The sequence below is a fragment of the Dasypus novemcinctus genome, chromosome 13, assembly GCF_030445035.2.
Source record: "Dasypus novemcinctus isolate mDasNov1 chromosome 13, mDasNov1.1.hap2, whole genome shotgun sequence".
Lineage (NCBI taxonomy): Eukaryota > Metazoa > Chordata > Mammalia > Cingulata > Dasypodidae > Dasypus > Dasypus novemcinctus.
This window is the reverse complement of record NC_080685.1, coordinates 31061371-31074615: the sequence shown is the minus strand read 5'-3', so window position 1 is coordinate 31074615 and position 13245 is coordinate 31061371. Positions and strand designations below refer to the sequence as shown.

At 37.8% G+C, this 13245-nt stretch overlaps 1 protein-coding gene across 7 annotated transcripts in view; it reads left to right on the top strand.

Moving 5' to 3' along the window:
* Positions 1 to 13245, top strand: part of ASH1L (ASH1 like histone lysine methyltransferase) — a 320979-nt gene that overhangs the window by 119547 nt on the left and 188187 nt on the right. For all 7 annotated transcript variants that reach the window (XM_058309826.2, XM_058309824.2, XM_058309821.1 and 4 more), the window contains one exon: positions 1196 to 5762. In XM_058309826.2, the coding sequence (XP_058165809.1) occupies positions 1196 to 5762 (4567 nt within the window). The remainder of the gene's footprint in view (positions 1 to 1195; positions 5763 to 13245) is intronic.

Here is a 13245-nt window from a genome sequence, read left to right as displayed (position 1 = left end):
TGTGAAATAGTGGATTCATTTGTGAAGTGTATATTGCATTAGATTTGTGAAGTATGTATTGCATTAGATAATAATGTAGAGTAAATTAGTTAAATATTATTTCCAACTCTAAGGTATCATATAAAAATACATTCTTAAGAAATGTGAGTGGGGAAACGGACTTTGGCCCAGTGGTTAGGGCGTCCGTCTACCACATGGGAAGTCCGCGGTTCAAGCCCCGGGCCTCCTTGACCCGTGTGGAGCTGGCCCATGCGCAGTGCTGATGCGCGCAAGGAGTGCCGCGCCCCGCAGGGGTGTCCCCCGCGTAGGGGAGCCCCACGCACAAGGAGTGCACCCATAAGAAGAGCCGCCCAGCGCAAAGGAGGGAGCAGCCTGCCGAGGAATGGCGCCGCCCACACTTCCTGTGCCGCTGACGACAACAGAAGCGGACAAAGTAATAAGACGCAGCAAAAAGACACAGAAAAACAGACAACCGGGGGAGGGGAGGGGAATTAAATAAAAAATAAAAATAAATCTTAAAAAAAAAAAGAAATGTGAGTGTTCTTTATTATATCTCCTATTCCTCCCACATAAATAGAAACTTGAATGCTCATTCAAAACTACAATTGAGAATGAGGAAAAGGAGTGAAAGTAGGTCAGGAATTGTCCTATATTGCTTTGAAATCACTAAAGTCCGTAAATGAGGGAGGTGGATGTTGCTTTAAACTAGGACTATTGGGTGCTGGAGCGAGAACGATTTATCTTTTCAAAATCAGTACATTCGTTGCTTAATGTATATTTAGTCAGTCATCAAAAGAAAGATACAATAAATTTGCTTTTTAAATAGTATAAAAAATATAGAAGTTTTTTTTTCTTCTCTTTTTAGGAGGTATCGGGATTGAACCTGGGACTCATACATGGGAAGGAGGCACTCAACCACTGAGCTACACCTACCCCCTGTATAGATAGTTTTATAGATCCAATAATGTATAAGTTTATATGGTTGGAACTGAACAAAGAGGATACCTTTTAATAGTCTCATATAGCAGTAGACTGTGACTTCTCTTAGAGTAAGGATAATTTTTTGTCAGATTTTTAAAAATCTCTGTTGCCTATCATATAACTGATATGTGGTCAGTTAGTTTGTTGAACTGCAGTGCCAATCTCAAATGGTATGTTTTCTGTCTCTGAATCCTTTTTCTTGTTCAAATTTTAGGAACCTGCAAAGTTGTACAAGAAAGCAGGTGATGTTGCAGCCATTGAATGCCAATCTGAAGAAAGCATCCATCTTCATTCACAGGGAGAAAAAATTCCTTTGTCTAAGAAGCTTTCTCCAGTGCACTCAGAAATGGCAGATTACATTAATGCAACACCATCTACTCTTGTTGGTGTTCGGGATCCTGACTTAAAGGACAGAGCATTACTTAATGGAGGAACAAGTGTAACAGAAAAGTTGGCACAGCTCATTGCTACTTGTCCGCCCTCCAAGTCTTCCAAGACAAAACCGAAGAAATTAGGAACTGGCACTACAGCAGGATTGGTTAGCAAGGATTTGATGAGGAAAACAGGAGTTGGCTCTGTAGCTGGAATAATACATAAAGACTTAATTAAAAAACCAGCTATCAGCACAGCAGTTGGATTGGTAACTAAAGATCCTGGAAAAAAGCCAGTATTTAATGCAACCGTAGGATTGGTCAGTAAGGACTCTGTGAAAAAACTGGGAACTGGCACTACAGCGGTATTCATTAATAAAGACTTGGGCAAAAAGCCAGGGACTATCACTACAGTAGGACTTGTGAGTAAGGATTCAGGAAAGAAGCTGGGAATTGGTATTGTTCCAGGTTTAGTTAATAAGGAATCTGGCAAGAAGTTAGGACTTGGCACTGTAGTTGGACTGGTTAATAAAGACTTAGGAAAGAAACTAGGTTCTACTGTTGGTCTGGTGGCCAAGGACTGTGCAAAGAAGATTGTGGCAAGTTCAGCAATGGGATTAGTTAGTAAGGACATTGGAAAGAAACTAGTAACTTGTCCTATGGTAGGACTAGTAAGTAAAGATGCCATAAACCTTAAAGCCGAAGCACTGCTCCCCACTCAGGAACCATTTAAGGCTTCTTGTAGTACAAACATCAATAGTCATGATAGTCAGGAACTTTCTGAATCATTGAAAGACAGTACCACCAGCAAAACTTTCGAGAAGAATGTTATAAGGCAGAGTAAAGACAGCATATTGGAAAAGTTCTCAGTTCGAAAAGAAATTGTTAACTTGGAAAAAGAAGTGTTTAATGAAGGAACATGCATTCCGCAAGACAGTTTCTCATCCAGTGAAAGGGGTTCCTATGAAACCTCCAAGCACGAAAAGCAACCTCCTGTATATTGCACTTCTCCGGACTTTCAAATGGGAGGTGCTTCTGATGCATCTACAGCTAAATCCCCTTTTAGTGCAGTAGGAGAAAGCAGTCTCCCTTCCCCATCACCTACTGTATCTGTTAATCCTTTAGCCAGAAGTCCCTCTGAACCTTCTTCACAGTTGGTTCCTAATCCATTACTTTTAAGTCCTACCACAGAACTAATGGAAGAAATTTCTGAATCTGTTGGAAAGAGTCAGTTTACTTCGGACAGTACCCACTTGAACATTGGTCATAGGTCCATGGGTCATAGCATGAATGTTGACTGTAAAGGGATTATTGAAAAAGAGCTGAATGATTCAAAAAGTACACATGTAGATATTCCAAGATTAAGCTCTTCCCTAGGAAAAAAGCCGAGTTTGACTTCTGAATCCAGTATTCATACAATTACCCCTTCAGTTGTTAATTTCACTAGTTTATTTAGTAACAAGCCCTTTCTAAAACTTGGTGCAGTAACTGCATCAGACAAACACTGCCAAGTTGCTGAAAGCCTGAGCACTAATTTGCAGTCCAAACCTTTAAAAAAAAGGAAAGGAAGAAAACCTCGGTGGACTAAAGTGGTGGCAAGAAGCACATGCAGGTCTCCAAAAGGGCTAGAATTAGAAAGATCAGAGCTTTTTAAAAATGTTTCATGTAGCTCATTGTCAAATAGTAATTCTGAGTCAGCCAAGTTTATGAAAAACCTTGGACCATCTTCGTTTGTAGATCATGACTTCCTTAAACGCCGATTGCCAAAGTTAAGCAAATCCACAGCTCCATCTCTTGCTCTTTTAACTGATAATGAAAAAACATCTCATAAGTCTTTTGCTACACACAAACTATCCTCCAGTATGTGTGTCTCTAGTGACCTTTTGTCTGATATTTATAAGCCTAAAAGAGGAAGACCTAAATCTAAGGAAATGCCTCAACTGGAAGGTCCACCCAAAAGGACTCTAAAAATACCAGCCTCGAAAGTTTTTTCTTTGCAATCTAAGGAAGAGCAAGAACCTCCAATTTTACAGCCCGAAATTGAAATCCCTTCCTTCAAACAAAGTCTGTCTGTGTCTCCTTTTCCTAAGAAAAGAGGTAGGCCTAAGAGGCAAATGAGGTCGCCAGTGAAGATGAAACCACCTGTACTATCAGTGGCTCCATTTGTTGCCACCGAAAGTCCAAGCAAGCTGGAGTCTGAAAGTGATAACCATAGAAGTAGCAGTGATTTTTTTGAGAGTGAAGACCAACTTCAGGATCCAGATGATCTAGACGACAGCCATAGGCCAAGTCTCTGTAGTATGAGTGATCTTGAGATGGAACCAGATAAGAAAATTACCAAGAGAAATAATGGACAATTAATGAAAACCATTATCCGCAAAATAAATAAAATGAAGACTTTAAAGAGAAAGAAACTGTTGAATCAGATTCTTTCAAGCTCTGTTGAATCAAGTAATAAAGGGAAAGTGCAATCCAAACTGCATAATACAGTGTCAAGTCTTGCTGCCACATTTGGCTCTAAATTGGGCCAACAGATAAATGTCAGCAAGAAAGGAACCATTTACATAGGAAAGAGGAGGGGTCGAAAACCCAAAACTGTCCTAAATGGCATTCTCACTGGTAGTCCCACCAGCCTTGCTGTCCTTGAGCAAACAGCTCAACAGGCAGCAGGGTCAGCATTAGGGCAGATCCTTCCCCCTTTACTGCCTTCAGCTGCTAATAGTTCTGAGATTCTTCCGTCACCTCTCTGTTCTCAGTCATCTGGGACTAGTGGAGGTCAGAGCCCTGTAAGCAGTGATGCAGGCTTTGTTGAACCCAGTTCAGTGCCATATTTGCATTTACACTCCAGACAGGGCAGTATGATTCAGACTCTTGCAATGAAGAAGGCCTCAAAGGGGAGGAGACGATTATCTCCTCCTACTTTGTTGCCAAATTCTCCTTCACACTTGAGTGAACTCACATCTCTGAAAGAAGCTACTCCTTCCCCAATTAGTGAGTCTCATAGTGATGAGACTATTCCCAGTGATAGTGGAATTGGAACAGATAATAACAGTACATCAGACAGGGCAGAGAAATTTTGTGGGCAAAAAAAGAGGAGGCATTCTTTTGAGCATGTTTCTTTGATCCCCCCTGAAACTTCCACTGTCCTAAACAGTCTTAAAGAAAAACATAAACACAAATGTAAGCGCAGGAATCATGATTACCTCAGCTACGACAAGATGAAAAGGCAGAAAAGAAAACGGAAAAAGAAATATCCCCAACTCCGAAATAGACAGGACCCAGACTTTATAGCAGAGCTGGAGGAGCTAATAAGCCGTCTAAGTGAAATTCGGATTACTCATCGGAGTCATCATTTTATCCCCCGAGACCTTCTGCCAACTATTTTTCGAATCAACTTTAATAGTTTCTATACACATCCTTCTTTCCCCTTAGACCCTTTGCACTACATTAGAAAACCTGACTTAAAAAAGAAAAGAGGGAGACCCCCTAAGATGAGGGAGGCAATGGCTGAAATGCCTTTTATGCACAGCCTTAGTTTTCCTCTCTCCAGTACTGGATTCTATCCCTCTTACAGCATGCCTTATTCTCCATCACCCCTTACAGCTGCTCCCATAGGATTAGGTTACTATGGAAGGTATCCCCCAACTCTTTATCCACCTCCTCCATCTCCTTCTTTCACCACCCCACTTCCACCTCCTTCCTATATGCATGCTGGTCATTTACTCCTCAATCCCACCAAATACCACAAGAAAAAGCATAAGCTACTTCGACAGGAGGCCTTTCTTACAACCAGCAGGACTCCCCTCCTTTCCATGAGTACCTACCCCAGTGTTCCTCCTGAGATGGCTTATGGTTGGATGGTTGAGCACAAACACAGGCACCGTCACAAACACAGAGAACACCGTTCTTCTGAGCAACCCCAGGTTTCCATGGACACTGGGTCTTCCAGATCTGTCCTGGAGTCATTGAAGCGCTATCGATTTGGGAAGGATACTGTTGGAGAGCGATATAAACATAAGGAAAAGCACCGGTGTCATATGTCCTGCCCTCATCTCTCTCCTTCAAAAACCTTAATAAACAGAGAAGAACAGTGGGTTCACCGGGAACCTTCAGAGTCTAGTTCATTGGCTTTGGGATTGCAGACACCTTTGCAGATTGACTGTTCAGAAAGTTCTCCAAGTTTATCCCTTGGAGGATTCACTCCCAACTCTGAGCTGGCCAGCAGTGATGAACATACAAACCTTTTCACAAGTGCAATAGGCAGCTGCAGAGTTTCAAACCCTAACTCCAGTGGCCGGAAGAAATTAACTGACAGCCCTGGACTCTTTTCTGCACAGGACACGTCACTAAATCGGCCTCACAGAAAGGAGCCACTGCCTTCCAGTGAAAGGGCAGTACAGACCCTGACAGGTAAGAGTGTTACTTCATTTGTGAAATAGATTATTTTGCCCACCGGTTGCCTGATTTATGTGATGAATTTTTAACAGATTTATTTTTTGTTGTTTTTATAAACTTATTTTGAAATCTTATCTTCAAAGTTCTCATTTTCTTTAAATATAAGAGTTAAGATAGGTCTTCGCATTGATTTAATGTTTTGAAAAGAGGTATGACTGTCAAAACAAACAGCTAAAAACACGTATAACTTTCAAAAACCGGAAAAAATGGTTTATGCAAGAAGGCCATGACAATTTCTTTAATGAGACATAGCTCATCAATAGAAGTTAGGCGAGATTTTTAGTATATACTAATCCAATAAATATAAATACTTCTTTGTTACAGAAAGAATTTATTAACCAAATATGTCTCATAATAAAAAATCTAGGCATTGAAAAATACCAATCCATTGAAAATTTATCTGAATTTTAAGAGGAATTTCATTTTGCCAAGTGCTCTTAGACTGTATATATATCTTTATAAAATTCCTTTCCATAAACTTATAAATTTACATGTTAAATTTAGATGCTACCAAAACCAATCCTTTTTTAAAAATTGTTTTTTTCTTTATATTACCATATTCTGCTTTTCATTAAGCTAATTTTTTAAAAATTTAAACACCCTAGGTCAGGGGTTCTTAACTTTTTTGGTCCCACGGACCCCTTTGCCAGTCAGGTGAAATGAGTACTATTGTAAATTTTTTTTTTATTCCATGCATTCATACGTAAAGAAAATGCTAGATTTCAGTTAGAGGTCAGGGAAAATAAAGATAATAAGTTGATCATTTTAAATTCAAGCTCTTGGACCCCTTGAAATCTTGTTAAGAACCCCTGCCCTAGGTTATATTTGACAGTTTTTACTGGTTATTATTCAAAAACTGTAAGCGTAATGTAGGTCAGGAACTTCTGACAGTCTTCTCTGTTTCCTGTTAACTGTTATATCTGACCCACTTTAATTATTTAAGCAGCATTCCTGGATGCAGGGACATATGAGTTTGAGGTCCCTAATTTAAATGTTTAAGGAGGAGGAAGAGAGTAAAAGGTGTGGTACAATTATGGTAAAGGACATACGGGTCAGGTAAGATTGTTGTCATCTATATATACAGTAAAGTCACTCACAAGAGTGACTGAGTTAGGATGAATAAGTATGAACCTTAATTAAAAATCCTTATGGGGTGAAGGGATGTAGCTCAAGTGGTTGAGCACCTGCTTCCCATGTATAGCTTCCCAGGTTTGATATCCATAACTACTAAAAATAAAACAAACAAATGAGGAAAAGCAATTTTCATTGGGAGTAGGTGTAGCTCAGTGGTTGAGCACCTGCTTCCCAGATACGAGGTCCTGGGTTCAGTCTCCAGTACCTGCTTTAAAAAAAAAATCCTTTGGAATGGAAGAGAGAGGAGGGAAGTAGAACATATGCAGACATCTGCTTTAAGCATAAGAAGTTGCCTATATTTTATTTTTTCAAATAACACAAAAACCCTGAGACCTCTTTGAAGTCCAGATTCTTCTTTAAAAAAAAAAGTTTTATTTTTATTTATCCCCCCTGCCCCGTTTTTTGCACTTGTTGTCTACTCTCTGTGTCTGTTTGCTGAGTGCTCATCTTCTTTTCAGGAGGCATCGGGAACCATGTGGGAGAGAGGCTCCCAATGACTTGAGCCACCTCCACTCTTGCTTATTGTGTGTCTCATTGTGTTTCCTCGTGGTGTCTCTTGATTGCATCATCTCACTGCATCATGTTATTGCATCAGTTTGCCACACCAGTCTATTGCATCAGCTCACTGTCTTGCTTGTTGTCTTTAGGAGGCACCAGGAACTGAACCTGGGACCTCCCATGTGATAGGTGGGCACCCAACTGCTTGAGCCACATCTGCTTCCCAAAATTCTTCTAATTGCTTTCCAACGTGGAATTTCTCTATCATCTTCACAGTTCCTCTGTGGATGGAGATGTGACTATTTTTCTAATATGAATTTACTATGCTTTTATCAGGTAGAGAAGTAGGTCTAGGTATTGTTTAACAAAAAAAGGGAGTACAAGATTTTTAGTTAAAATACTAAATCAGGCATCAGATATTTTCATTTTGATAACTTTGAAAGTCAAAACTTATTTTGTTTAGGTAAAACATTATGTATTTGAATTCTGTTCCTCAGTTAATACCTAATGGTGGTAGGTGTAACAGCAATTATTTTGCACTTTTGTGTGCCAGGTGCAAGAAATACAACCAAGAATGAGATAAAATTTCTGCCTTCAAGGTCACAGTTCATTGGAGAACACATACATGCATACAAATAATTATTGACAGAAGAAGAGTGAGAGACTCATTTATAAAGAGTTGGGAAGGAGAATTGTGTTTAGCACACATACAAAAAATAAAGGGTGGTAACTATTTCTTGCAAAGAAATCAGCTTTTCATAGGCATGGGGACATGAGATTGTGTTTAGATAACTGTAAATAGTGTGATATGCAAAGTTCCAAGAGATGAGGCTGGAAAGATTGGCAGGGGGCAGATCATAGAGGCTCTTGGAGTTTGAAGAGTAATTTGATTAATGATTTGATAGCAACCTGAAAGATGGTTTAGAGAAGGTAGATCTGTTAGAACAGTTTGAAAATTGTCCGAGCAAAATATTATGAGGGCCTAAACTATACATATTATACAGAGAATATACATATTCAGAAGGAGCAGGTAAGAATACAGCCAAGAATGGGCCCCCAGATCTCTACCAGTCTGAAGCAGTTTGTTGTACAGTGATGTGATTATGTGAAATAGGGTATACAAAAGGAGAACCAGGTTGGAGAGAGAAAATGGATTTGGATTTTATGCTATTTGGTGGGATATAAGGATAAAAAACTCAGAGTTTGAGCCTGAACATGGATGAAACTTGAAAACATTATGCTAAGTGAAATAAGCTAGACACAACAGGACAAATATTGTATGCTTCCATTTATATATCTAGAATAAGCAAATTTATAGAGACAAAAAGTAGATTTGTGATTAACAGGATCTGTGAGTAAAGCAAATGGGAAATTATTTCTTAATGGGTAGAGAGTTTATGTTTTGGGTGATGAAAAAGTTTTGGTGATGGTAGCACAACATTGTAAATGTGATTAATGCCACAAATTGTATACTTAAAAATGGTTTTATATTATATATATGTTACCATGATTTAAAAAAAAAAAAGAGTGCTAAAAAAGAGTTCCAGCCTAAGACAGAAGATTTAGATAAATGATTGTTGAAACCATGAGAAGGGATGATAATTTTTAGGGTGAACACAGAGTTTCTTAAAAGAGCTTGTAGTTAAGAGTATCAAATGCTACAGAATCAGATAAGGGCTGAAAATAGACAATTAGCTTTGCAATTAGGTTGTCTTTGGTGATCTAAGAACAGTTTCTATAGTGACAGATGCTAGATTTCTCAGGGTTAAGAAATGAAAGGAAAGTGAGAATATGCAGACAATTAAAATTCTACTTTAAGCTTTAAATATTGCCTTGTCATTCTTCTGTAGCAGTCTTGATTGGTTTATTATTTACTCTTTCCTTATAATTACATATTCTGTCAAAGAAGTAATTTGCATTTTCTGCTTCTGTGTTTATTCCAGTATCATGTTTTTATCTTCTTAAAGTATAAAAGTGTACACACTGCATTACTAAACTTTATCTTATTTCAAATTGACCTGCTCAGTCTTCAGTTGATTTTTCCCATACAAAACTTGAATATAGATTCATTTTACATTATTTTGGTATCCTGTGAGAATGTCCAAAAAACGTACCTACCATGTATTACAAAATTGTTGATCACATTGGGGACATCATAATGCTGAAAGAGCTCCCAGTGGCCAAAAGTGGAAGAAAATACTAACAAAAAAGTAACAAAATAACAGTAATAATGGATTATAAGCCAAATAAGAAAATTATGAATCTGTGCTGACATAAGTAAATAAGGACAAATCTTCCTTATAGAAGAATTCCAAATAATATATGTAGATCCTTTCCCCTTTAGGAAGATGGAGCTTAATTTCCCTCCTCTTGGGTATAGACTGGGTTTAGTGACTGACTTTCAAAGGACACAGTATGGAAAGGGAAAAAGAGTAACTTTACAGTGAAGATATCTGCAGATAGCTCCTTAAGTAACCAAGTTGTTAAAGTTAAGTTCCCCTATGATCTCATGTACCCCTCATCTCACTGGTATTCTTCTCCAAACCCCATAACTACGGTGTAATCATGAGAGAAAAAAAAAAGGAAAAAACAAACAAACAAAAAACACAAAGGGATATTCTACAAAAATCTGACCAGTGCTTTTCAAAAGTATCAGGTCATAAAAATACCAGGAGAGACTGAGAAATTGTCACAGATCAGAGCACACTTAAGGAGACATGACAACTAAATAAAATGTGGTATTCTAGATTGGACCTTGAAACAGGAAAAATTGGTGAAATATTAATAAAGCCTGAAATTTAGTTAATAGTATTGTATTTGTATTAATTTCTGAGTTTGACAATGTACCATAGTTATGTAAGATATTAACATTAGGGGAAGCCTGTTGAAATTGGAGCAGGGGCACAGACATTCCTTAGTATATAGTCCACAGCAAGGCATTTAACCTTTCTTTCACAGATGGAGAAGGAAACTGACTTAACACGTCAGCATTTTAAGAGTAAAAAAATTAAATCTTATATACCATTAAAAGGAATAAAAAGTCACATCATTTTACAGATCATTTTATGTGCATATTACATTGCTTATTTTTCCAACTTTCATATTAATAGTAACAGCCTAAAATCATATTGATGCAAATGAAATTAATTACGCACAAAGTGAAGCCAAGGAAAGCAGATTTGACTCAACAGATAGAGCGTCCACCTACCACATGGGAGGTCCAGGGTTCAAACCCAGGGCCTCCTGACCCGTGTGATGAGCTGGCCCATGCACAGTGCTGATGTGCGCAAGGAGTGCTGTGCCACACAAGAGTGTCCCTCGCTTAGGGGAACTCCACACGCAAGTAGTGTGCCCCGTAAGGAGAGCTGCCCAGCACGAAAAATGTGCAGCCTGCCCAGGAGTGGCATCGCACACACAGAGAGCTAATGCAGCAAGATGACGCAACAAAAAGAGACACAGATTCCTGGTGCCTCTGACAAGAATACAAGCGGACACAGAAGAACACACAGCGAATGGACACAGAGCAGATAACTGGGGGGGGGGGGGGGGGCCGGGGCAGGACTGGGAAAGGAAGAGAAAAAAAAAAGTGAAGCCAAGTATATTGGTTTACAAAATCTTTACCTATCTATGTTAGGTAAACATTAAATAGACCCAATTTGAAAATGTTTCTGACCTGGAAGTCAGGTATTCCATCCCTATTTTCAGTATTTTCAACTCATGGCTGACTGCACATGGCAGATTCTGCTATCTAAATTTAAAAACAGGCAAAGTGTGTGAGTATTTTTCACATATTTTGTAGTTACAGCTTGCAAGTGATAGAATAAGCAGAAAATGGGATATTATTGTATGTGCTTTATTTCATACAAATATTATACACTATTTGATGCAGTGTTGATAACTAATTTGACCACCAAGAATAAATTAGGATTAACTTTTCTTTTTGTATGGAAAATATATATTCACTATAAAAACTTTGGCTGAAGAGAAGCATAATCAATTTTGTTTTGTTTTAACTGAAGCATTGAAAGCATTGGTGGTCAGAATATAGTGATTTGGGATAGTCTTTCTAATGTTGCATAGAAGATACACCCACAAGTGAAGCCATAAAAGAGTTAAGTGTGAACATGTGGAGATGAAAGCAGAAAATTGATTGTGGTGGCTAGTGCAGTTCTGGGAATTTCCAGAGGAATTCCATTTCAGTGAGTGATCTGATTTGGGCATTATGAGAACTAGCCTAATTAGAGGGCGAAAACACAGACTTTTTAGTTTAAAAATCACCAGCACAGGCTCTGAATCATTCTTTTTCTGTTGCATTTAATTGGTGAGTCAGATGAAATGTATTGCTTTCAATAAATGTATTTCCCACAATTGGAAACAGCTGTTTTTATTGTGGAGCCAGCTTTTATCCTTGTATTCAGCTCATTCACAAGAAGTTCCCAGGGCTGCTATGAGCTGTGAACCATATAGCAGAAGATTCAAAACTTGAATCTGAGAACAAAAACTTAATCAGAAATTTTCAAATACTTTGGTATTTTATGTTCGTGTATGCTTACTATGGTAGCCATATTTTTTACAACCAGTTTTGATTCAGTCACTGTTTGACAAACATTCTCAAATAGCTTTGACTTTACACACAAAAAAGAAGAGGAATTTCTTTATTAAAGTAAAATTTTGTAAAATACCTTGGTTTTGGTGAGAAGAAACAATTTAAATGTTAGAAAGCTTTTCTTAATATATTTAAAAATAAATATATATTGTCTGTGAACTGACTAATGCATAGTATCCTTCTAAATCTAGCACACCTAATATGTTTTTCCATAGCTTACACAAAGATGTTTCTAGCATTTTGACTATGAATGCTCATTGGAGGCATTCTCTAGTTCTTGATTCTTCAGTGTTGAATTCCCAACAGGGTGTGACCAAAACTCAAACTATATTAAGTTATGAAAATTTTGATGGTGAATTTAGACTAAGGAAATAAAAATGTTATCTGACCAACTGTTGTTCTCATTCTTTTGCTAATTTACATTTGCCATACAGAATTCCTTGTTTTTAATCCTAGGATACTCAAGGCTTCAATGAAATAGGTTGAATCTTTATTCTCTTCTTTTTTTGTGATGTCCTTTTCTTCGCCTACAAAAACTATTAACAGTGAGAATTTTAAAAATTTATTTTATGGTGATACCTTTGCCCATTTGTCTATATCTTCACACCCTCACATCTGTCAATGTAGTGTTCCTTTTTGTCTTAGATTTGTTTTTGGGTCCTTCTTTGTAGACATCACTTGAGATCTCTTTGTAACAAATTAACTTAAGAATTGCATCTTAGTCTTTACCCATTTTTATGTATAATATAAAGATTTCCAGATTCTTATCCCTCTAGAATCTAGTTATGTTCTTTTTTTCCCTTTTTCAACTTCTGACATTCTTATCCATGATTTCATCTTATGGTTTTGCTATATAAATATATCATCTTTCTCCCTTCTTACTTAAATTGACATAAATGATTCCCCCAAAATCTGTCGTTATTTTTAAAAGCTCACCAAATAATGGCCAAATATACTCCAGAGATTCTACAATCAAAGCCACTTCCAAGACTACTTCACATTTCCAAGTTTGTTTTCAATTCTTAATTCCTTCTTTATTGGCCCAATTTATGACATCCTCTTTTTCAGTCTCCTTACTTACTCTAGTAGTCTGCCTCCTTTTATACATAAAGGCCTTTGTTGCCAACCAAAGAAAAAGAATTTACTCCTGATAATCAACTTATCCTTATGTTGAAATCCAGTTTTAGTTAGGTACTTCTT